At 36.4% G+C, this 26,793-nt stretch overlaps 2 protein-coding genes across 3 annotated transcripts; both read right to left on the reverse strand.

Annotated features, from left to right (window-relative positions):
• Nucleotides 1–20,166: 20,166 nt before the first annotated feature.
• On the reverse strand, nucleotides 20,167–22,644 carry Eth (ecdysis triggering hormone). Its single transcript, XM_077415349.1, has 6 exons — nucleotides 22,634–22,644; nucleotides 21,604–21,679; nucleotides 21,271–21,458; nucleotides 21,051–21,132; nucleotides 20,875–20,968; nucleotides 20,167–20,597 (listed from the first exon to the last, which is right to left on the reverse strand). The coding sequence occupies exons 2-6, from the start codon at nucleotides 21,653–21,655 to the stop codon at nucleotides 20,528–20,530; spliced, it is 486 nt and encodes a 161-aa protein (XP_077271475.1). The 5' UTR covers nucleotides 21,656–21,679; nucleotides 22,634–22,644; the 3' UTR covers nucleotides 20,167–20,527.
• An 835-nt stretch (nucleotides 22,645–23,479) lies between these two features.
• Nucleotides 23,480–25,160, reverse strand: Sifa (neuropeptide SIFamide). 2 transcript variants are annotated; one of them, XM_077415202.1, is made up of 3 exons: nucleotides 25,105–25,160; nucleotides 24,290–24,443; nucleotides 23,480–23,851 (listed from the first exon to the last, which is right to left on the reverse strand). In XM_077415202.1, exons 2-3 carry the CDS (start codon nucleotides 24,417–24,419, stop codon nucleotides 23,760–23,762), a joined length of 222 nt encoding a protein of 73 aa, XP_077271328.1. In that variant the 5' UTR covers nucleotides 24,420–24,443; nucleotides 25,105–25,160; the 3' UTR covers nucleotides 23,480–23,759. The 2 variants fall into 2 exon arrangements, with proteins under 2 accessions (XP_077271328.1, XP_077271329.1); XM_077415203.1 differs by lacking the exon at nucleotides 25,105–25,160 and adding an exon at nucleotides 24,643–24,736.
• Nucleotides 25,161–26,793: the final 1,633 nt, after the last annotated feature.

A 26,793-nucleotide genomic window follows, 5' to 3' on the forward strand; every position in this document is an offset into this window, starting at 1 on the left:
AATAAAATATATATGAAGTGTTTATCATATATTTGTCATAAGACCAGGTGTGCCTTAACACTCGTAAGAGTGTTAAAGTAACGGTTGTATTAAAACGCTGAACGTATATGTTAAGTTAATTATTATAAAAATTCGAAGTTTATAGAAAAACGCGTTATTGAAAAAGAATATATTAATAATTGTTTTATTGCGCGATAATTATTATACGCTTAATTCCGAAGATAATGGCATACACAGAAGTGACTTTTCCTATTCACGAAGGTGTGAAAAGACTTTTTTCGTCACGTGTTATGGATTTCTTTTTTCACGCGACAGCAATCATCAGAGAAGGAAATTGTACAGCTCCAACGGGACTTCGAGGTAATAATCGTCCGAGGGCAGTGAGCCGCGTAAAAAGGGTGAAGTTTTGAAATGAAGAAGACAGCAATTTGCACGCGTGAAAAATATAGCAGAAGGGTCGCGAATGCCAGGAGCAAAAAACGCAACAGTCGCGTGCAATCCCGCGGTGCGATGCGCGACATTCTCAAGCAGCCTTCTCGTATTTGCAACGACGATAAAAGAAAGTTTCTTTTTTTTTTTTTCACGAAGTGACTCCTCGGAGAAATACTTCCTTTAAATTATATGAGAAAAAAATGTTCCTCTAAATTATAATATATATATGAGAAAATAAAATAAAATAGAGAAGGAAGCAAAAAAAAAGGAGAATAAGTGTGCATTCAAATATAAAATATTTCATTATAAAAATCTTGTGATATATCAAACGATTTTACTTGTGGTAGAAATGTATAAATAAAAAATATTTCGTGTAGAGAAAAATGATTCTTTGTAACTACAATTTCTATAACAAAATTATTAATAAAAATTAAATTTAATGTTAATCAATAGATAAATAAAAATTTATATATAAATACTAATTAAAAATTTTAAAGCCTAAGTTTTTTCATACGTTATACGTCAATATTAATTTCGATTTAACGTATCAGGCAAAATGTTATTTTTGTCACGTCGACCAGTTCGACGGAAAGTAATTTATAGGCGTAGAAAAGTCAGAAAATGTTTGTTGACTCGTTATTACAAAAATAGCCGATATCACTACCACGAGCAGGGGAGTATAGGTGCGTTTCTCATTCTCTTTCTTATATACCTAATCGAATCTCACGAGAGTACCTGCAATTTCTGCGACTTTCCACAAAGGCCTCGCTTGTGCACGCACGCCATTGCGAATGTATGCGACGAACACCTGGAGTTCTCAAACGATCGTGATGGACTGTTGATAAAAGGAGCTTGGTGTTCGCACGAAGGGTACGTGGGTGGAATTGAGCGAGAAAGGAGAAAACTCTGATGGACGAAGAGCTCCCCGGTTTCTTAGGGGTGGCTCACGATCACCGTCGAGGTGTATGATGAAAGAGAAAGGAGACCGAGAAGGCGGGCGAAATCATTGAAGGACATAACGCACAGAGTAAGAAATAAAAGTCAAACTCACATGAAGGGACATCGCAAAGGAAGAAATCGAAAGAAACGTTAGAAAATGCAAGAAATAATATGTAATTATATCATAATCTTTTTATGGATTTAAGCTTCAGTTGAAGAACACGGATTTGCAATTCTTTTACGATAAAGCTATGACAGTTGCAACTGTAGTTGCTCTTATTAAAATTATAACATTATATAAATGTCTCGACAATTTATTTAATACATATTTGAAAAAGTAGTCAAAAAATTGAAAATTAAGTCGTCATAACGTGACTTTTCGTAACCTAACTCTGTTCTATCTGTCTATTTTTCTAATTGCATTTTAGGACTATCGCGGAACGCTGCTTGAGGCGAAGCACGGGCGGGGAGGGCGTCGCGTAAAAGCGTCCGAGGGGGAAAAAAAGAAAGAACATCCGAGTGCGCGAAGGAGTTGGAGAGTTACGGGAAAAGAGAGCGCAGGCATGAGAAAAAGAAGGCTAGAGAGAGCGATGAGAGCGCGCGAAGGAGAACGCATGGGAGTAGCGAGAGAGAACGTCAGCTGGCCGCGTTCTCGCGTGACGACGCTCCGAACCGCTCCGCGTCGCGGCCGGCTTGGTTTCCCCCGTGGCGACGGGAAGACCCGCCTCGTATCTCTGTCCCTCATTACTATTCTATGTGTCGTAGTAGACGACGAGGGCCGTCGTCGCGCATCAGGCCCAGTGTATAGACAACAAGAGAGAGAGAGAGAGAGAGAGAGAGAGAGAGAGAGAGAGAGAGAGAGAGAGAGAGAGAGAGAGAGAGAAGCGGGCAGTGTGCGTGCGTGCCTGCACCGTGCCGTGCCGTGCGTGCACGCGGGCGCACGCGCACGTTTGCGTCTCGACGAGACCCCTTTTTTTATATTTCCCCCCCCCCCTGTCTCACTCTCTCTCGCTCTCTTTTTCACTCCTCTCTCACTCCTTCCTCGTCCCTCTCGTTTCCTCCCTTTGTTTTTATTCGCACCCCTGCTTCGCCAGAATGCCAGAGGGTGCGTGTCCGCGAAGAGCAGCTCTAGCCACGCTAGCCCGCAGCGCTCGATGTCAACTCGTTGCCACGCATCTGCCTAGCCGGCTGTCACGCTATCGATGAGCCTGAGAGAGAGAGAGAGCAAGAATCGAATCAATCTTATACGCGAGCGGTACGCGATGAGGGCAAACGGGTTCCACGAGTTGTGACCATCGTCGAACTTTTGCGAGAGAGGCTTCGTCGATGCCCACTTCAGATTTTTTTTCCTCGATTGTCGATTGATCGTTACAAGTGGAATCGAGGGGATCGCGAAGTGGCTATACGAGCCATAACTTGCTGAAGTATCATGATGCGTGTTCTAATCATTGTTGCGATCTCTTATCTTTTCTCTCTCTCTTTATTCTAGTCCGTAAAGATCTCGATTTTAAAGTCAACTATAGTAAGTGGTTGTATATTACCTTGATGATAATGCTTTAAACATGGTTGCATCTATTTCGTGATCAGAGTTTAAATTTCACTAGGCTATTTAAACGGAAATAGACGGAAGATGCAAAAGAAACGATAACATAATGGATATTTATTTCTTTGTGTTTACATTTTCCCTAACGACTAATGTGTGGCAAGAATCACGTATATGATTGCTCGTATTTACATTGCAAATATTGAACAGTTTATCGTAAAGAATTATTGCAAGAATGTTTAACTTTTTTCTCTACTTATAGGAAGACCATCAACTTGTTGCGGTGTATTCGTTTTGCCGATAATACTATTTATCTATCGTTAAAGAGCACATTATCTTATCGAAAAACCAAGAACGGTAGACATAAGGCAACGTAAAATAAAAAGGTAAGATCAGTTGCGAAAAAGAACTCTAAAGGATATTGTAAGAAAAATATTTTAAGCTGCACATATACATATTATGTACATTTTTATTATAAATTCTCATGCAGTTTTATTAACACAATAAAATGGAAGTAACATATCACTCACTGATGTGATACTTAATCGTTGTCTTGCCGTCGTCTGATACTTCTCCGACCCTTATTCTTCTCCTCCTCCTCCTTTTCTCAAATTCGTCACTTATATATACACTCGCGAAAACACGATCATTTATGATTGCGCGTACTAATTACCAGAATAAGATAATCGCACGAAACTTTGCATGGGATTCCTGATATACAACGCGCATTTTATTATTCTTATGAAAGAAGTACGAATAACGTACTGGAAAAACACGAAGCTTCAGGACTCATTCGACATCCGCAAGTCTCGCAAATTAACGTGACAAACAAAATCTCGCACGATGGGTGGTTTTATCAAATTGCAAATCATATATAAACATCGAATTTACTCACACACAGTCGATAAATATTAAAATTGAGCTTAATTGCATACGCAATTATTCTATATTACTCCGAGCTCTCGATCCGATAGTGATGAACAAATTATTACGTTTAAAACAACAAGATATTTGAAGTCTCTAATGTGAGATGCACACACACATTTAAATCGTTAAATAAATAATTCATTAGTGCCCGTGCAGATAAAATGATAAGCAACACCCATCCTTTATCCTTTATCGATAGGGAAAAGAATAAATTGCACGAAGTATTTGCTTTGATAAATAACTGATATAACAGCCGTTAATCACGAGAGTTAATTAATCCACGTGAGCTAATAGTTGCTGATTATACTCATAGGAAATGATCGCGTTTCGAATGCGACACACGGAGCGACTCACGCCGCTACCTGCCTGGGCTCGAGTCTCGCCGAGTGAACGATAGATAATACAGCGGCGGCACTCGACGTATCAAAACAAATATCAAAGCGAGTGTAACTGTCGTTTCGCGAAATATATAACATGTTATATAAATTAAATCATGTCGAATATATATGTTTTTTGTTTTCAAATTAATTTTGATTGAACAATTATTAGGTACATGTGTGTTTCGTTGCGAATTTATTAGCGTCGCCCAAGATAACGATTCTGTTTAATTAAGAGAGTATTTTGAAATAGAAATATTATTACTTGCATCTTAATTAATAAGAAAATTTGCTTTAGTCTAATTGATATCTTTATAAACAAGTGTTACTAATACCATCCTAACTGTTACATAGGAATTATTTTATTTTTACTTTGAAATTTTCTTTTAATAATAATTTAAATTAAATGATTGATTAATTGAGGACTTCCGTTCAAGAAGGATGTAAATTAAAACTGTTGTCATTGGTATTTGTATATTTTCATAGACTTCTTCAGTCAAGTCTATGTAGAACTGGCGGTTTTTTTCGGAAATGTAAGAGTCTTTTCTTACATCATTCTGTTTCTTTTTTGATATTTTACTTGGCTCCGGTTTATAGTCCCCCAACTCTGAAATAGTCAAGTAAAAAGAAATTGGGAAACGCTTTTGGTGGACTTTTTAAATGCGTTTTCAGTTGGCCATCAAGCCTATAAGATTGTAAGTTTACTTATCTTCCTTTTGCAACAAAAAATATCGATAGGGATGTAAGTCGACTTATATAGCTCTCTTGCATGGAGGCCCTCAATTATATTCCGTATTTAGAAACAATTATTAAGTCTATTATTTGTAAAATGACATTTATCTTCGTTGATCGAAAAATCATTATATTAAAATTTTTATCTCAGAGAGGAGTGAAATTGTATGATTTATACATATATATTCTATTTGAATGGGATGTGTGGCTCTTTTTCCGAAGAAAGAGCGTGAGGATTCGTCGTGGTGAATTGCAGGGTTAAAAAGGTCCGGTAGAGGGTTAATGCCGTCATCTCTAACCAGAATTGACACGGCACTCATCCCCCTCGCAACGTAATTGGCCCCTTTGCTTTCTAGTCTGGTGCCAAGAGGGATTTCTAGGAGTCAGTGCGGGCAAATCCTATTTCGGCGGCGTTTATATTCGAGAGAACCCTGGGGGCCGGTGTTTATTGCTGATCTAATAAAAGTCCCTCGCCTGTCGATTGCCGTAAACGTGAGTGTAAGTCGTTATATGGCGCCCCATAATTGCCACAATAAATTTGCGCAATCCCCGTCAACATCAGTTATATTATCGCCACGTATTGTTTTAGGAAGCCGGGATATAAACGGTTTTATCTCGGAATTTCCAGTTTACATATCAAAACATCGTTTGCTTGATATTTACATTTAATATGCGGGTAAGGATGAAGTTAAGTATTAATGAATTAGGGTTATTAGTCTGATTCGTATATAGACGCGATATGTTAAATAGGTCGTTTTTTTAAGTCTCAAAGTAAACGTGTATATTTACGGTATTTTAATTGGAAATATGACATCATATGAAATTACGTAATATTATAGTAAATATTTATATCAGTTATTATTTACAGCGTGAACGAACCAATAATTAGACACGTTCGTGATTAATTGATTATATCTTACTATTTTACGTAACTTTAATCGAATACGCGAAGACAGTTGAGATTTACCGTAGACGAACGGCAGGCGCCAAAGGAAATATGCCAAGAGAACAAAGAGGAATCAGTCGGAAGAGACAGAAACGGAGTCGATGAGAGGGTAGCCGAAATAATTAGCGGGAGGCATCGGGGGAAGGTCGGGCGGAAGGTCGTGGCCATAGGAAGCGGCGTGGGGAGTCCTGTGATCTTAGGGAAGTCACGGGTCAGCTATGTGTGCTTTGCCTGGTTTTTGCTGGCGAATATTACCGCGCGCAATTAGCCGCGGTTCATTAGTTACTGTCCAATCAATCAAGACGCGTCCGACGGAAGATACTTCCTTGTGAACTCGCCAGTTTTATAGAAAAAGCGCATCTTCGAACCTGATATTTTCTAACGTCATGTTCTATGTGCATCAACTATGTCGAATAAGATTTTGCAACGAAAGCTTGATGCAAGACAATATTTACAGAACGGCTTGTTATATTATATATCCTTTTTATATAAAAACGGAAAAGAGTTTGAGTCTTTGACGTTTCGATGGTGAAATAGACAAACCTTCCGCGCGCTATAATTTTTTTAATGTATAGAATTAGATCCAGATTAATTACAAGGCATCGAGTTCGATTTACCTAATTTCCGAGAAAGATTCGATTGAGGTCAAAGACCAGACCATGGTGGCCCTCAATATTATCGGTCGCTTTTCTTTCTATATTATACATAGGTCGCGATAAAGGAAAAATGTCAATATTATTTGTGTACGAATTATGAAAATTACAAATGTAATTTCGAAATTCTTCATATATAGTATTATATAACAAGAAATCAATTACAATAATTATATTGCATCGCGCGCGCGCGCGCGCGCGCGCGCGTGTGTGTGTGTGTGTGTGTGTGTGTGTAATAAAGCTTTAATATATAAAATTTCTTCATGTATGTTTTTTAAATTAACGGTATGGAAGTCATATTCAAAAACACGAGAAGATCATACTTGAATCCAGCAACGCTATAATAATTCACGGCATCTATCTTTCTCAGTTTTCTGGTTGACCCTTTCCACGGGAGTTTAAATGAAGCTCAGGTAATCTGCCGGGTGCGCTCGGGCCCCGTAGGTTCATTAGTCAGGAGACTAAACGTCGTTGCCCCACTCTTGCTAAGTAAGCTGTAAGGTCTAGGGACGAACCGGAAAGTCGAGCGTCCCTCGTAACGATGCGTTCGATCGATTGTTACTGCATGATCTTGCACAATTCGCTATTTCGCCGCCGTGAGCTTCGATTCTTACTCGATACCGATAAATTGGCCACTTAAAAATCCATTAATTACAGCGTAAAACGCGTGAATAGAATTTCGGGCAAAGTGACTTCCGAACAGGTTGCTCATTCATAAACATATCAGATTTATGAATATTTCTTCCTGTCGTTTAGGTATCTTATATTTTTTGTACGACATTTTTCGTACATCGGAACTGTTATTCTTATAAAAGCTTATAATTAATGTTATTATTTAATCACTTATTCAGTTATTCATCTGCTGATAACATTAATACAAAAGCCAAATACGAATTATTAGTCTGTTTACAATTTTCAAGAGGGAAACCCACGAAAGAAGAAATCCTTCTTAATGGCTGCTTCAGCATGAAGACTATTTTCGCGTATAAAAGGAACGCGAACATGAATCAAATCCTCACGAATCATCGAGACGATCGCGGATCCTCCGCTCTCGATCCGCTGGGGAAAATTTTTTGTTCCCCGGCAGTAGGATGATTTAGACGGTGCTGGCGAGTGGCGCCAGGGGAAGGATTGAAGGCGCTCCGAGACTTCTTCTGGGGCCTGATTGCGTAGCCGTAGAAGCGTAGCTCGGTCCGTGACTCTCTCCGAGGGATCGGGGGAATGGGACGGGGGGAGGGGAGAAGGGGGAGAGACACAAGGTGAGATAGAAGAACTTCCAGGGCACGGAGGCACTGGCGCCGCGCGCGGCAGCCTCAAAGGGATCCTCCGCACGCCCATCTGTCTCCGCTCCGCCCTTATTCCCGCGTACCATATACATCATGTACGGACCGCGACGTACCCACACGACCACCGGGATCCCGACATCGTGTCAGGCCACGTCACACATCACCGCCGCTGCGCGAGTGTCCCCTCGAGGGGTTGCTTTACTCCGCGCGCCCTCCACGCGCTTGCTACCTTTGTACCCTACCGGTTTGATCGTGCCCTTCCGCGCATTGTATAGATAGGCAGAGTTGCGATGCGGTAGCACCGTCAGACGTGTTATCATCGCACACTCGGTAACTTCAGTACCAACTATAAGTTTATTCGGTGACGCTTGAGTCGACGATCATATTATTTTCCAATCAGGTTCAAATATAGGATTCTCCGCGGATATTCATGATTTACTGCGATCATGTTATTTAAACTCTATTTTAATCAAAGATATGTTCGAGTATATTCCAAATTTTTGGGTAGTTTGCTCCGTTATTGTATTATAAAATAAGACTTTTAATAGTAATATATTTAATATTAGTGTTCGAGTATATATATATATATATATATATATATATATATAAGCGTACGTTAGCTTTGCGTGAAAATAAAATATTATCGCGTTTTACATTATAATTAATATATTTGCGTATATTGACAATGTAATATGCGAAAACGAATAAGTATAACTATTTTTTTTATCAGTCGCACCTTTTAGACACGTATAAGTTTCCGATATAAATAGGACTATGCAGTGCTGATGTTTATAATGCGAATATAATTATACAATTCATCTTATAACATGTTTAAACATCTTAAGTCTGTGTAACCCTAATTATACTAGAAACTTGTTACGCGGTAATCAATGTACTTAATTGCAGGAACACTCTTACGCGCAATTCGCTTGTATCATATAATCAGATGGTGCTGACTTCTCACGATATGATTGATTATAGTTCATATAACTGCAAAAGATTCAAGACTCTTTTGCGTTTCCATGCAGTTTCGATCGCTTAATCGTTATAGATATTTTATGAGTTGGACACAACAATATATAGTACTCATAAAATAAAGTATTTAAAAATCCTAGGACTTAAAGTTATAATATCTCAATTTCGAATTATGTAATGCGAGAACATATCCATTCTAGCACATCAATCATGTTGCAATAAATTCTCCCTTAAATGAATATGTAGCTTCAAGGTCGCATAATTCAATGAGTTCCATCTGTATTATTTTTTAACGCGGGCGCGCTGTCTACAATAAAAACTTCCGACCTATAGAATTAACGAGCCTAAAGTGTATCCAACGGAGGATTAGCAATCCGTCGATGGCAGCGAAGGGTGGACATGGACGAGACACGAGAGGAGAACACACGACGCCCACGGCTACGAGTCGCTTTACCGAGAAGTAGAGAGCTCTCGGGTAATAGAGCCAAAGAATTTCCCGCGAGGCTCGCGTGTCCCGGATTTCAGAGGATGGGGGCCCCCGTGCATCCTCGAGCATCTTCGATCTCCTCGGAAGAAGACTCCTTCGGGGGGTTGACTAGTCCGGCTAGGATACATCCAGGATCACGCGAACCCCCTCCGGCGCTAACTGGCTAGCACGGAAACATCGGCTCGCCAGATCTTTTGCGCTTGAGTTACAAGCCGATCTAGAATACAAGCGAACACAGACTCGTTGTTGACGTCGCAAAAGTATATACGTATATTGTATGATAATTTAAAGATATCCAAGGTGTTTCTGTTTTTATTTTTATTGTTAGCGCAGTTTAGGTTTTTGCCAAAGATGATAATATTAACTATTCTTTAGTATACATTTTTATCATATTCTTATAGTTAATATTGATATTTTGTAAAAAAATTACATTTGGTAAAAAATTTAATTCTATTCTAATAATTGAAAAAAGATTGTAATTCTTTAAGTATTATGTGTTTTCGTATGTCTATACATCTGTATACGGTGCTCATGGCGTACCACTTGCATGGTGTCCACCTGAATGGATGATCCAACTTTCGACGCACAGGCACAGGTAGCTGCGGGGACCGTCAAAAGTTGTCATAAACTACCGCGAAAAGAAGCACCGCGCGGCAAATAATGGCGCGATACAAGCGAGTCTCTTAACGAGCGAGTAATCGATCCCTGAGATAGGATCGCGGGGTACCTACTACGTGATGATCCCGAATGGATTTAACACCCAATAAAAATGTGTAAATATTTGATGCAAAAAAAAACGTGTCTCTCCCTTTCTCCACGGTCACCTCGAGATCCGGGGCCACCCTTGACGGGGATCTGAACCACCATCGCGCGGGTCAACCGGTCTCCGATTCTTCGCGGCGGCCCATCTTTGTAGTCCGACCTATCCTCGTTTGTGAAACAAGCCGGCTTTACAGGTAAGCGAGACAAAGACCCCGTGTAGCTTGGTGATGGGTATTTAGGGATTCGGTTATAATTGCTTTCGAGGTTTCCGAGTCGGTGATATCCCGTGTTCGAGTCCGCTCCACGCCGCTTGTCCACGCGGCTTCGTTACGCTTGTTCGGCAAAGATGAATCGTCGTTACCGAATAGAATATACAAAGAGGCTGTCAGGTAGGATATGCGAAGAAAGAAACTTGCAGATATCGTATACTTAAATGCTATTTTAATCATTTAAGATACTTATGTATCAAATTTATTACGTGATTTTTAATTCTCTTCTCTCTAAAACTCTTATATAATTAACTCATTTGCGCGACTATATATATACTGATGTATAAACACTCGATTTTTGAGATACTTTTATTTCTTTTTCTTTTTATTTTTAAAGTATCTTTAATGCGCAAATAGAATTGCTATCACACATCCTCATTAGTAAGGCATATTTATAAGAAAATAAAATTTTCTTGCCATAGAAAAATTGTGATAGAATCGTAACAATATAGTTTACAGTCGAATCATTTAAATGTAATGTTTTTAGTTGTGATTTATTTCATAGAGAATGTCAATACTGTTGCTCCGAATTTTACTAAACTGAAATTTTTGGTCACAGTCCGTTTATTTCGAAGGTAGTCAAGTATTACAAACTAGCTTAATTTTCATAGCCCTGCTTTACCTCTTATGAGACGTAGTACCTTGTTTTTTTTTTCGAGCGCTAGGCGCCAACGTTTCACGCCTCCTCAACGGCTATATCGTTCGTCTTTTTTCATTCTTTTAGTCATAGTCGTGATTGCCTATTCTTTGCATTTTTGTGAACATCGTAGCTTCATTTTATAAAACAATTGTTGTGAAAAGATTTATAACATAAAAAATAATTTTATCGTTTAGTCACACACATTTTCGCAGAATATTAATAAATAAAAATCAAAGTGCAGAGCAAATAAGTATAACATTTTCTTGCTAGATACGTGAAAATATTTTACAATCAAACTTTTATCAGCTTTTAATTTCAAGTCTACCAATATTGATTATTTCTGATGTGTTTCGACATGACTTACCTTAAAATACGTTAAAGTATACGTTAAAATAAATATGTTCGGCTTTATGGATCGATATGCGTTTAGTGTTGGCGTTAAAATACGTATCTCGAAACCGGCCGGCCGAAGTATCGGACACTATGTTAATAAAAATATCGCGCTGGTGAAGCAAATTATCTTTCTTAATATATAGCCTCGCATTGGTTTACTGTCTTCGCCCGCGTTGTCTTTTTCTCTCTCCCGTTTGGCACTCGTTTGAGCCGAGTCTTTCTCTCTCTCTCTCTCTCTCTCTTTCTCTCTCTCTCTCTCTCTCTCTTTCTTTTTCCTCACCTCACCTATCCACTTCGGTGCAAGTCATTCCAGAATAATTTATAACCCGAAGGATCGGCTAAACGGACCGACTAACTTAACTAAATGCCGTGCTAATTTCATTTAACGCCCGTGCCTATGTCTCGTATGCCGGCCACGAGGGAGTTGTTTATCGAGTAGTCCGTGTACCTGTGTGGGCCCAGTCACCTCTTTCGCACTGACTGCTATTTACGTTTCGATCAGTAGTTCTATATAGGTACCATGACTTTTTCTTTATTTTTACCTCTTTCTTAACAAGGCACAGATAATATCTTTTTCACGTAGCTGAACATTTACACTTTTACTTTGACGCTCGATAAATATAATATATTTAAATATTTTAAACATTTTTTTAATTAATATTTTTTATTTTAATGCAACTTAACAAAAAGTTCAATTTTGTGATACAATCGGTTATATCGAGACAATCACCTATCACTTATGAGATTTGCTTATTTAGCAAAGTGCTTCAAAGCGGTCAAACTTTTCTTTTTAACATCCATTTGGCTCAAAAAACTCACCGTTGGCGTGAAGATAGTACTCTCGAGGTCTACAATCTCTTCATTTTTTCTTGGGCGGGTCTTTCGCGGAGACTTAGTGCCACTTCTCACGACAAGCGGGAGGAAAAAAGGCGCAGCCGATAGTTCCTTTCGCCACAGCAATGAAAACTGATTCAATGGCCTCGTTAATGTATAGTTTTATCGATTTGGGCCCAGCATAAATTCCGTGAGACGATGTCTTTTTTCTTCTTTTCCTTTAAAGAAACATCACAGAAACGTGCGATTTGACACCTAGATGCGCTTCAGGGAAATTACGACACTATATATACCTCCCAAAGAGTCAGTGATATTAAGAGATTAGTTCGGCTACCGCTCCATTCTCCAAAGAATTTATGAATCGATCAATAGGGCGATTATTTTAACGATAATGACTTGTGTTTAGGAAATACAGATATTTTGGCATTTTATGATTTTTTTTAAGCAGGGGTGATTTATCATTCCAGAAAAGAGCTAAAGGAGTGGAACAAGAAGAAAATTCATGGCCTGTAATTTTTATAATTAGAAAATAAAATAATAATTTAATTACTTTATATAAAAATATAAAAAATTAATATTTAACTAAAAATTGAACTAGCTTTCTGAGTAGTGGTTTAAATTGAATCCAAAGAAAGACGAACTTTCTCACTAAAAATCCGAAATTGATGGCATAAATCGACAGTAAACTCTAAGAGGATCCCAACGCTAAATTGCCCCACCGCCCTCTTCGAAATAATCACTCTTGAGAAAAGGGACCGACTTTCGAAGACTCTTCCCTTTTTTTCCCCCCTCGAAGGAAACGTCATCTTCGGAGCCGTTTCCTGTCGACGACTAATGCGCGCCGAGTCAGGCGCCGTGTTGCTTTCTTCCATTCATGTTTTTCACGGGACGATTAATTGCCAGCGCTTGATAATATCAGTACGGTAGCGTCCTTTTGCTGCTACTCATTCTCAAGGCCATCTCTAGAGCTTAAAAGAAAAAAAAACAGCTGCGAAGAAAGAGCAAGAAAATTGGAGGGACAGAAAAATTAAAAACTTTTTTTATTTGTTACGAAAATTATAAGAATATTAATAAGAAAGAAATTATGATATATTATTTTTAGAGTAAATTTTTTTTGTTTTATAGAATTTAAATATTTTATTATTTTACAAAATATTATATATTCTTATGACTTGTATATATAAATATTATAAACGTAAAGTAACTTATGTGAAAGCATTTCTGCCAGAATATGAATCTTTTTTATATATTATTTGATTATCACGGATTTTATAATATTCAAACATTGTCACACCATAGGAAAGAGAACGATGGTGCATTCACGTTTTGATAAAATTATATAAACGGCACAAGTACTGATAATGAGAGAACAAGATCGGCCGTACCATTAACAGTAGCAAGGATAGCTTTCGACTCCGTTGCAACTATAACTGAGAAGGCTTTATCTCAGCGAGGTGGATAAAGGACGGTGATTGCTTCTTTTCCTTTTTTCCGTTCTCTCGCATCGAGTTTCTGCCCCACCCCCCTTTCTCTCTCACTCCCCCTCTCTTTCACTCCTCACAGGACGTCGCGCATCTCCGCCGTCATTACACGGCATGACAAGGCGCCTCTGTTCCTGCTCCTCAACTTCTCGCCACTTTTTCTGCTCCCTATTCTCGCACCATCTCTTCACACGCTTCTGGACGCGTTACGCCGATGAGAAGACAACAGCCGAGACGCACAGTGATTGTCGCGGATGACGCCTTGTATACGAAGCGGCGACCTTCCGACCTTCCTTGCGCATCTCCATTGTTGGAGTCAATCGATGAACCGCTAGTCGAGAGAATCAAACTATTCGGACATGTCTGCCTGATCCTCGAGATGTTGATGCTGTACACGTTTCGATCCCTATATTTCTACATTTGATCTTCTAGCAGAGTTAGATACGCGATTATGTATAGATAAGACTAAAGCTTAGACGCGTAATAATTTTAATAAAATTTAGTTTTTTTTATATTACAAAATTATATTGGATACTTTGTAAGAAGTACTCATTCTAGGACATCTCGCTAGTTTATATCTTTTCTGTATCTATAAAAATCAGTTGATCGAATTATCATGAGAATTAATCCTGGACAGTTGTCCCTTATCAGCGCATAAATTACAAATCGAGGATCGTGTCGTGCGGTTGAATCAGCCTCGACTTTCGTGGAAGTCTATATCCGAGAGGAAGTCGGCACGGCAGGTCCTGCACAGGTTTACTAGGTCCACACTTGTGCACTAATTGATCCGCGGCTGCCCGTCTGTTCTACCTGCGTGGATGAGAGGGCGGCACGCGGACGAAGGGACGGACAAACGGATACACGCAGGAGTGGAAGCCCGAGTCTACGGCCGAAGCCAAGTACCAGGAACTGGGTCCTGGCTGGCTGGCTGGCTGGCTGGCAACATACGACCACGTAGAGCGATTATGTGCTTTAGAAGAGGCGCCAGTTTCTCTCCCATCCTTTTCCCCCCCTCCCCTTTTTTTGTAGTTTTCTCGTATTCTCCAGGATTTCTGCGGAAATAAAATCGCTTTCATTCAAAGACGATCGAGACTGATTAAGTTTCAAATTGACGTTTGGTACTTGATCTAACAATCAATAGATCTGGAAATCTTTCTGTCCGTTCGTGTACGTTAGGTATATTAAAAATTGCAAAAAACTTAGTATCTTTTTATAATTAGATCTTTCATCACTTTGTCAAATTAGATTACATAATAATAAATCGACATCCAGTCTTTTAGTAGATACAGCAAATGGTTGCTGAAAGTGCTACGATCAAAAGTTACTGCAAGCAGAACGTTTCCGCCGCGTCGACGTCGCCGCGGTTTCTACGCGTGGCAGCCAGCTTTCTTCTTTGTTTTTCCATCGGCACCCGGAGGAACAGGTGAGATGGAAGAAACGGGAAGGAAATAGAGAATAAGGGAAAATACTGAGACAAAGAGAAAGAGAGACGGAAACCCGCGAGTCGGCAAACGCCAACAAGTTGGCTGTAATGTGGTCTCTCTCTCTCTCTCTCTCTCTCTCTCTCTCTCTCTCTCTCTCTCTCTCTCTCTCTCTCTCTCTCTCTCTCTCTCTCTCTTCTCTCTCTCTTCTCTCCTCTTTTTCTCTTTCTCGTGAAGCCACGGGTCGAGGAGAGCGAATCCGTTGCATGCCACAAATTGGCTCAAATATTTACGCAATTGGCATGATAACCGCATTACGTGATTATGTACGGTTGTTGCGCGCGATCCCGATGCTCACCCTCTCGTCCCATCATCAGCACCCTCCGCCACCTCTCTCCTCTTCTCCGTGTCTCTCGCGGCCCACCTCCACCTCCTCCATGACCTCCCGTATAAACGGCAAATCAGGGTTATTAAACGACCGCTCGCGGGATACGCATTGTTCGCGCTGGCCATGCAACTTCCGCCTCGAAGACCTTCCTGCTAGCTTCGCCCCTTGCTCCGCACCGTTTTTCCGCCAGCGCGGCAGCGCTCGGCTTCTGGCAAACACTATTTTTTTCTGCACACGTAGACCGCCCGTGCTGCAATGTTCTTTTCGAAGACGCAGTCGATTGTCGGGGTCATGTTTGGAATTTACGTCATTACAACAACGCAGACAGGGAGAGGATATAATTCTTTGAGTATCAAGTTAAAGCGTAAATTTGAAAGTTTATATTAAAGTACTGATGATCTATAGTCGTTTATTTAAAAAAAAAATAATATTCTAATTATTGATAAAAGTTAATTTACTGCTTACTATGAACAATTAATAAATAATTCTTAGTAAATACATTTTATTATAATACGTAAATTAACTTCTTATTGATTAATAATATACTGTTTTTTGCTAAAAATTAACATTTTACACTTTGCAACAATAGATTGTCTCTACAAATGCGATTATGTGACGGGATGAAAGAGTAGCTGCAACATTCGCTCGCCACCTATAACGATTGTGCTTTTAACGTGTCATTTTCATTCCCGAACGGTGCAAAACATCAAGGCCGAAATGTAATAATCGTTCATTTGAATAGATTACTAAATACGACTGGGAAAATACCTAATACTCACGCAAACATTGTACAGACTGCTGATCGGGCTCAACGATGACTTGTATTAAAATTATGACGTGGCATTTTTTATTTCGCAAAAAAGTACGATCAAATAGTGCACATATTAACGATGCGTTCACATTATATTATAATTATGAAAATATACGTAAATACCGGTTGTAAAACCAGATCTAAAGTATATTCAATGGTACTGAAAAAAATATAGCTAAAATTATGGTATTAATAACCAAGACAAAAAATACAAATTTGTAATTTAACGAAATACAATTATTAATAGGAATAAATTGCTTGATTGCAATTTGTCGAAAACATTTATTTGCAGCGAGGTCCAAGTTGTAACCGGCAGATTTTTACGAAAACCTTTGCGAGAGAACTCCACGAAAGATACCGATACCTCACATCCCTATCATCCCCGCCAAGCATGGCGGCTGCCCCTAGGCTAAGTTTTGCTCGGCGATTTCGCTTCGGCGGTCGCTTCTTCGAAAATACAGTTACTTCGGCCGTCGATCTAGCGTCGATCCGTTACGTAACACTCCGTGGAAACGTTCGCTCGTGTTGGCTCGGGTCGGCACGGAGCGCGCGTTACGTGCGGTTTCCGTAAATTGCTATGTGCGAACCCGGGCTGATTCGCGCCGCGCACGATGTACATACTCGTGTCGACGTGACGGCGTTGATATCTTCGAGATGCGATTCCGCGAAAAAAAGCATCCCTCGCGCTCATCAAGTCAGCACGCCGCGCCGCGTCGCGCCGCGGGGGAAAGCGATTGCGGAAAATCGGCGTACGGAAACCGCACGTGGCCGAGGAAAGCGGCGGCAGAGAAAACGACGTTTCGTTCACGTGCGACATATGCATCGCGCACGATTATTATATGCAAAAAGTGCCGGGGAAAAATTGGGAACGCGTGAGGATGTTCCGTCGAAGGGATCGTGCTCGCGGTCTCGCGAACAGGTATACACTCGCTGCGCAGTAAGTAATTAAATAATGCGCATAATAATTATTTGGAAAGTTCGCGTCGATATGTGGTAGCAGTTTTAAGAGATATCGATGCGCACAGCTTTTAATTGCAATCTGGCCGAGAGGGATTATTTTGAGAATTATATATCCATTATATATAATAAGCTAATTATTGCTATATTGAGTAATGCTTCATCGTGTTGCGAGAAATATCAATGCAAAGGTCATCGCGTTCAGGAATTTATTTTTCCATCTTTTATTAATTTTTGTTGTCTTCGTGGAAAATGAAATAATTCTGATATGTGCAAGTTGTATAAATTGATAAAATTTTCTTCAGAAAGAAGCTATATACGCTAAAGATAAACTGCATCTTTTTACAACTATAAGTAACTACTACTTGTAGATAATCGAACCTGTACTTGTATCAAATCACAAAACTACTGACTAAGAGCTATACTTATCTTAAAAAGTAAATAACAGAGCTATATATATTCAGTATATATTTAACTAAAAAAGCGAAGCTATAAGATATACTTATATCTCTTACATTCGAAACTTTTTTTAGTTCATTGATCTATATATATAGAAGTTGATTTATATAACACAAAGAAAAATCTATGAATGTTAATACACATTTTAATAATTGAGAAAATGTACAGAAAAAATAAGTTATAAAAAATATGTGGCGGATTAAGAAGAAAGATTCTTTCTTCTCGATAATCATGTTGAGATTTAGGTCACCATGGTAAGAGAGTAACACTTCGCGGTTACCGCATAATGAATTAAAATTACTGGTTGCGGCGGCGGGACTTAAACACAAAGCATCGTTTTAAAGGTAAGAATTATTGTAATTACAACAATTTATTGTTACGGGGTATAGTCAATGGCGCAGAATTCATGCGTCCAATGGATCGATGGCGCTACCTAGCGATGTCTTCCTCAGATGTCAAAGTCGAATGGTCTAACTGGCGACATCTTGGGCTTCAACGTGGGACACTCTACGTTTGCATCTCTACATCGATATTTTATTTTAAAGAAAAATATATATTTTATTTCATAAATTATAAACAAATAATTGCAATAATTAATACATTTACGTTTTACGCGAAATTATTATCTAGTTCATTTTAAATAAAACAAAAATGTCAAAATAAAAAGACTAATTTAGTCTTGACTAATTTAAATTAAAAATTGAAAATAGAAATATATAGATATAAAAATTTTACAAATGTGCGATAAATTTAAATAACCCCTTCCAAAGTAAAATAACTTTTTTTTAAACAAATTAAATTAAAAAATGTATTTCAATATCAAATTATAAACAAATAATTGCATTTACATTTACGTCTTATGTGATATAGGCTACGGTCAACGTGACGCTACAGATGCTTCGGAGCGTTCTTCTTCTCTTTTTTTCTTCATTGAAAGAAAAGAGAAGAGGAATGCTTCGAAGCATTTGTAGCGTCACGTTGACCGTAGCCATTATCATCTAGTTTATTTTAAATAAAACAAAAAAATGTCGAAATGTGAAAGACTAATTGCCAAGATTTAAATGTAAAAGTTAAAAAGATATAGACATTAAATTTTATAAATTATTTGCAATAAATTTAAACAACTTCTTCTAAAGCAAAATAACTTTGTTTTTAATAAATAGAATGCGTTAAAAATGATGAACGTTTTTAAAAGAGTTTTTCTGGTCTGAGGCTGAAGCTATTACTCTTCACATGATACAAGAATCGTAAGAATAAGTTTTATCGACGGCGGAACGTTTATCTAGTGCGAGCTGATACACAAGACAATCCTTATCGTAATCCAGTCCACCCACGCTCGAATATCTTATGTACAAGAAATAATTTTACATGTCCATAAGATTTTGTTCTCTTATTATGATAAGTGCTTTTACCTCATACAAGGCCTGAGCTGTCTTTAATAAGAAACGATCGTGATGACCGGAGGCGACCACGTGTTCATTACGTACTAACTATATATTTTGTCTATAGATCGCCTACCACTTTCCTATTCATCTGTATCTGTCGTTGCGTATCGCTCGTCAGCATCTCATATACATTAAATAATGCCTCGCGGCGTTACGTGCTGTGTCTCAAAGCTGTTTATCGGGAAATACGGAATTGGGCATTTACTTACGTCTTGCACATACAGCTGTCGATCTCCGTGCTTTCCTTTACCAAACGTTACTACATCGATCTTCAGTTGCTACATACGCATTTTCGCTAATGTTATCTGGTATTGTTATTTGTCGCCTAACGACTGACGTAAAGGTGAGAGATTGCGGCGTATGTAATTTTATAGCGAACAACTGTCGCACGAGTCACACGAGAATCGAAAAAGCTGGTTTCTATAAGTATCGGTTTGATTATACCGGCAATTTTCCACAAGTCGTCAAAATTACAGATGCCCGTTTAAACACAGTGTATTGGATTAAGCGAAATATACAGAAGAAGGGAACGGCGAAAAGTTATTTTCTCTGCAATTTTGGAACCTGTTTCTATTGTTAGTCTTTAATTTTGAAGTAAGTATATATCATTGTATTAGCGCGCATTATGGAAGGATTTTATTTCTTTTTAGAATTAATTTATTTTACTTAATTTTTTAATTAATAATCCTTCATTTATAATTAATTATAATAAATAAAAAGTGCATGTAGAAGCAATAGTTGCAATTTTATAAAAGTCTCAATCTTAACGCGGTGTAAAAATTTTATTGTTTAAGCAATTAATAAAAATATTAATTATGTACGAAAATGTTTCTTTGCATGCAATAGGTTAATAATATGCATAAATAAATAGTGCATAAGATACTACATAAAACATGATTTACATATGCTAGAAATTAATCATAGTAAAAAATTATTAAAAAGTCTCATATGAGACTTTTTAACTCAGGAATAGTAGGAATAAGAGTAGAAAAATTTTTTTTTTTCAGATTTTATTGTCTTCGGATAAATATTTGAACATTGATGAACAGTCAGTAAAATTGTTTGATTATGTACATTATTAAGAATCTGCATTCTAACAATGACTGTATTTCCTACGAATTGTCAAATTTTGCTAATACATTGTACATTGTACACTGTTAAGAAATATATAATAACTTAGTTTAAAAAATTTTGATTAATTATTTATTGGGATCTCCAAATTTGACGCGAAAAAATTGAAGAAAGATGAAAGCGAAACCACTTTATATTTGTATATTTATTATTTTTAATTACTTCTCCCGTCACCATATATAACAGCAAAAGCCGTATAACATTTAGTGTTTCCAAAGAGGTAAAGAACTTCTAAGTTCTTATTTTGCTTGCTTGGTTGCTGGTTCAGCTTCGGTTCTTTTCTTTCTCTGCCACACTTCATTCTCGATACTTAAATTAATTGAGTAATTATTAATTGTTTACATATAAACAGATGTTATTAAAAACATGTTAAAATAATTATATAAAACAATAATTTGTAAGACTGGTGTTTCTAATAATTATCTCAATCTCATATAAATAAAAGTGTATAAATATGTTTTAATATATATATATGAAGAAATATTTTATACATTTTAATAAATTGTAGTATTTTTTTAAGTGTTTTTTAAGTTATATTAATTAAAAAAATTAAACTTTTTTTACAATACGGCTTCGTAAAACTTACTCATCACCATCCCTCGAATATCCAGCTAATGTCCGCCACAATTCTTTTGGACCTTCAATCGCTAGAGGAAAGTTCTGCCAGGTAAATTCCTCAACTGACAATAAAAACAAGACTAGGTTAATCGTAGGATTGTTTGATTACACATATATGAAAAAAAATATTAACGAATTTCTAACCTTTCGGAGAATAATCTATACGCCTTTTAGTTAAACCGGAGTAAGTTTCCTGTTCGTCTTGTAGCGATAGAGGATTAATTGACTTGAAAAATGCAATTCAGAAATTATTTAAAATAATTATTACAAAATTAATTATAAACAAAATCTCCAAAATATATATCTACAATAATACAAGAGAAGGCTTGTAATAATTATGTTAATTCAAATAATTAGATTATACCTGTTGATTGCTTCTACCAATTCGAGGTATATGCTTCTCAGCTTTGTAAAAGAAATCTTCGAATCGTCCGCTTCTGCCGACTCTAGGCAGAGTTGGTATCTTTGCGATTTTTAAGAAGAATGCTGGTACTTCCTCCGCCATTGTGATATTTTGACAGATCAACAATGTGGCAGCTCCAACAAGAAAAGCTGAGCAAGCGTTGCATAAAAAATAATGTTGAACATTTAAATAGACAATAAGGCATTACTCCTATGATACATTAAATATAAGCATTAAACATACATCGTCATTGTAAATTTATACAACAATACGCAATGATGGTAATTAGCTTACCATTACAGAAAACACCTCGGATACGTCGAGCACAAGCCCTCTGCGGCATCATTTCGAGAGTGTCGCGGTTAAGTACCTGTAACGAGTTAAGCGCAATTCAGTCTTCGAGAGCAACTTCACTCTTTGAGCAGCACATCACACCGGCTATACGTCGTCAGAATCAATCGCGACAATTATTTCCGTGAGTGAATATGCGCCAATCGACGTGGCATTCTCGATCGCGGCCGACGCGCAAGTGACTGTCATAGAAACCTCTGCCGATTCCCGCGGGAAGGATGCGAGTCTCGCGGGTGTTCGGCGAGCACTGAGCGAATTTTCGCGTACATACGGCTTCTTCCATTATCGCGAAGAGTGGACCGGAGTGCTCGAGGATTGTGGGCGAAGGAGAATCGACGGAAAAGTTTGCACGTCGTGAAACCACATCGCATTTGAATCACGCCGACTGTTTGTCCTCGTCCGCGTAACGCGCGCAAGAATATTCAGCCGCGCATCCGCGCGAATAAAATGCATTTCGTAGAATTGATGTGTCGTAGGACGTTACGGGAAATGTTTGACGTACCGTTACGCTATTGCATGGGTAAAAGTAAATAAAGAATCTCCGAAATCACAAGTGCGTGATCGATAACGCCTTCGGTGCGGAATTGAGAGTTTTATATACGTGGATATAAATTAAATCTTTTCGAAGCAACTGAAAATTGAACTATGAAACAATCCCGATCTAGAATATAATTCCTTAAAAATAATTTTAATTAATATGTAATAATAGTTGTTTTAGTTACGAATTACAAATAAGAATGTTTATTTTAACCGCAGCTGCCGAACTATTTGCTTCAAAATTCCATAAAGAACACATATTATATTATATTCAAAGATTTGGCATTTGCTCTTCTATCTCAAAACCACAAGAAAGATATTGGTTATTCTGATTTAATGTCACGGAGATTAGTTGAAAACTGCGGATTTATTGTAAAAGCCAGAATTCAATAAAAGATAGACTCTGATAAAAAAATAACGAGTAATATATTCTTACCTGAAGGTAAACTGAAGGCAATGAGGTTAATTCGATCAGGCTTAGCGTATTTATACTCGATTAAAGAGCAATTAAATATTTAGTTCATGTACACCATGTTAACTAACACCAATCTTTGTCTTTAACTGTATCGAGAATAAATTTCTCGGTTGGCCTTTGTCGACGGAAGATTTATCGTCCTCAATAAAGTGCTTTACTTAATCTGACATAAATTCTTGATACATTTTCTACACTGCGTTTTTAATATACAATGTATATCGATTTACCGATGCAGAGAATATGATTATTTATTACTTTTATATTACCACAAAATAAAATATAATATTGTAAGAGCAAAATTATTATATTAACACGATTTTATTACTATACAGTGGAATGTTTGCAAATAAAATATTTATGTTTAAATATAAAGTATCTTACATGCATATAAAATGATAAAATTAAATATATATGACAATACTTTTGCGGTTGCTCCGTATTGCACGTTTTTTCGGCCGTAGACAATAGACTGTAACCCTTATCCCGGCAGGTGAATGGCACGTGCTTTCCATATCAAATTGCTTCTAATCTACATGTACTGAGTTTCAATGAACTTTCATAATTATTTAAATTATTTAAATTATTTAAATTAAACGTTCTGTCTCAAATACACGCTTTAATATTTTAAACATTCTAGTCGGTAATTTCTTTATTACATAATAATTGTTTAAAAAATTGTCTTATACTAGTATTATTATGTAATAATTAAAGTAAAAATTAAAACGGATAATATTAGTCAACACTCTTATGTAATAAACGTGTGAGATGTATATATATAGAAGGAGAGAATAATTAAAATAATATAAATTAGCTCCTGAAATCATAATACTTTATTTGAGATATTTCTGTTAAACAAAGCTTAGATCGCGGAAGCTTAAATCATTTTAATTACAATATTGATTAGATATAAATTACGATTAGATATGACACATAATATAATAATTATTGATAGGGAACAATGTGTGACGAATTTTCAAGCGCATGATTGCGAGTTTACTTTACAGGAGTTCAGTTATTTAATTACATTGTTTCATGGATCGCGATCAGTCGGCGAGAATCGTAGTTTATCTCGGTCGGTTTTTCATCTTCAGTTGGATTCTTGATGATTCAGCCAAGCGGTGCAGGTTTCGCTGGCGACCTCGCAAATAGCCGACAGAGCGCGGCTGGTAACTTCGTAGTCTGAAAAGAAATACAATTTATTGATTACTTTGAGAAATAATGAAAAATGAATCTGACAAGAATTGATTATGGCGCAAAGAAGTTTTATAAATTGCAGTCATTTCTAAACAAAAGATATTCTAAGAATTGCAAAATTCTTCAAATAAATTTTAGCGTCAAAGATTATACAGTATATCAAATAAAAGTTTGAGAAACGAGAACTGCAGATACGATGGGTTTCAGATAATTTTTACAAAATAATATATTATATAATAAAATTATATTTAGTTAATTTTTTTTTTTTTATTCTGATATAAGATAATAATCCATATCTAACATGGAGTTAATTTTATCTATTTGTATAAATATACATAAGCTTTAAAATTAATTTTTACTCTTTATAAAATTAAATCTTTTTTGATAAGTATTCCACAAAGATAACGTAAAACTTGTACTTACCAGTCACAGTGTTAGATCGTTTGCCGAATATACTACCGTTGAAGGGTGGTTTTTTGTAGGCGGCATTTGCGCTGATGACAAAAGCTACCATGATAACAGCGAGAGCCAAGATAAGGCGAATAGAAACCATGTCGGCGCGTTGATCTATTTTCGTCTAAAACAGAAAGTACAGAATTTGTTGATTATTTGATTATAACGCGCGATATAAACTTTTATAATTATTGTCTCATTTTGTTTACTGTCATAAAATAAATTATTATCAATCTTGTAATAATTGTAGATATGCGATAATAAATTTTAAAAAAGTTTGCAGCAAATAAATTTTAATATAAAACGATGAATTTAAAGCTTACTCTCTTTTGCGCGAACGAAAAGAACGTGCTTGATTCTTAGAAGATTGTTGGTCACCGAATGTTACGAGCGGCGCAAAAGCTGCGAGCTTTTATACTCGGGGAAACGATTCGAAGACAAATGTCTCTATCAAACGCAGTCGACCTACATTATTTGCAAGTAACGTCACGGGTTCGTCCAAGGGTATTGATTTGTCGTGAAATATCAAAATTCGTAATAACTGGCGATGACCAGCTTTGTGTTTAAGAATATATCACATAAAGCCGCTGTATAAAATTGAGATGTTATTGGAATTAGAAATATTTTGGTATGTGACAGGCTAAATGATTCATGCAAAAGTTTACGAAATTTTATATACAGAAAAAAGTACATAATGTGGGCATAAGGAACACATATTATATATATATACATGTACATACATATTTTTTTAAATTATTGCAATTAAAAGTATGTGATGTTTTTACCTGAATAAACGGGGTGCGTCCGAGAGATAGATGGTACTCGACTGATGCTTCTTCGGTGGTTGAATCGGCTTTTATATAAGAGTAGCCTATGCTATAGGGATGTAGTGTGTAAAGAAGATAATAAGCTATCAGAAAGTGTGTAATGTAATTGAAGACCATCCTGATTGACATTTACTTCAGGGAAATAAAGATTGCTTCGATCGCATTACGTAGAGATATAGACCGTGTATCGAAAATCGTAATAAAATTACAGTTTAATAGATATAATCTATTATTAATCTAGTATTTTAATCTTAATCGCAGTTTAAAATTAATATCTATTTAATTTTTATTTAATTTTTTATCAAAACGCTTGACTATAAAGTACACATTACTAAACAGATCCAAATTTTATTATTTTATTGTAAAGCATTAAAAATGTAAAAAATATGTTAAGCTAAAGGAATAAGGAAGTATAAAGAGTATTTTTTATTGTGTACTGTTTAAACAATTATTTGAAAATTATCTATTATGTATATAATTTTGATACAAACATTTAAAAAAAATTATTGATAAGTAGAGTAGACAGGTAGTTAGATAAATACCTGTTTTTCCTTTAAATTTTTTATTTTTTTTAAATATTACTATTGAGGAAAATTAAAATAGTTATATCAACAACAGAGAGAGGTCTATCTATTGTTGATATATCTTTTCTCAGGGTTTAATCCGAAATTTCTAAAATCCGACTTACCCTTATTCGTCACCGACAAAGACCCTTGACCCTTCGTTATCGACTATTACTTTCCCTGAGTACTTCCATCACTGTAGTCGATAAAAGACTTCGCTATACTTTCAGCCTATGATACATCAATCAATGCTTTCAAAACATTTCTCAAATGTTAATAACATTGCAAATTGTTACGTTATCATTATTTACAAATCACTTAAATTTTTATTTAAAAAGTAATAATACTAAAATAATAACAACATTTTTAGAATTTTTGTTGCTATATAAATATTGTTTTATTATATTAATTTATTATTATGTGACTGAGCATATAATACACATCAAACTTTTGCAATATTTTTATACATAATTTTATACACAATTTTGGCACAAGTAGTATAAATATAATTGAAAAAGATTAGAATTTAAAAGGAGCATATTTGGATACATGATAAGGCTCTTTAAGTAATCAATTTATTTAGTTTGCACAAATCTTTTAAGATAATAGCGTTTTGCTTGTATATTGTTATATTACATGTTATATATATATATATATATATAGAGTTACAATGAGCGATTGGTGTATATAGACTATATATAATTAATAAATAGATAAATACACATGAAATTCGATTAATGTTATATCTCTTATGTTATTATCATGCATATGTAATAGAATAATATGAATATTTATATTAATATAATTAATGTACATACAACCAAGGAATTATATAAATAATTACATATACATTAATGTAAAAGGTAATAAATTATTAGAGCCAATTAATCACGCTCTCGACGATCGATCGATTTCCAAGTACATTTACACATATTACATGTATGTACATAATTAAATTACAATTCTTTCTCTAGGCACTCAACAAGTAACTCACTGTTTCATCATTATTCTTGCTCTCTTATGAATGCAGATGTAATATATTAAAAAATTTACAGAGTATCGCGAAGAACGTGCGTATGTTTAA

Source organism: Temnothorax americanus, unplaced genomic scaffold (genome assembly GCF_048541705.1).
Source record: "Temnothorax americanus isolate GAGA-0224 unplaced genomic scaffold, ASM4854170v1 Scaffold4, whole genome shotgun sequence".
NCBI classification, from domain to species: domain Eukaryota; kingdom Metazoa; phylum Arthropoda; class Insecta; order Hymenoptera; family Formicidae; genus Temnothorax; species Temnothorax americanus.

Coding starts and splice junctions, on each gene's coding strand:
- Sifa (XM_077415202.1), bottom strand. CDS start 24,419: ATGGTTTCTATTCGCCTTATCTTGGCTCTCGCTGTTATCATGGTAGCT. Junction 23,852..24,289: donor ACGATCTAACACTGTGACTG/GTAAGTACAAGT, acceptor ATTTCTTTTCAG/ACTACGAAGTTACCAGCCGC.
- Eth (XM_077415349.1), bottom strand. CDS start 21,655: ATGATGCCGCAGAGGGCTTGTGCTCGACGTATCCGAGGTGTTTTCTGT. Junction 21,133..21,270: donor TTGGTAGAAGCAATCAACAG/GTATAATCTAAT, acceptor GCATTTTTCAAG/TCAATTAATCCTCTATCGCT. Junction 20,598..20,874: donor TATTCGAGGGATGGTGATGA/GTAAGTTTTACG, acceptor AATTAATTTAAG/TATCGAGAATGAAGTGTGGC.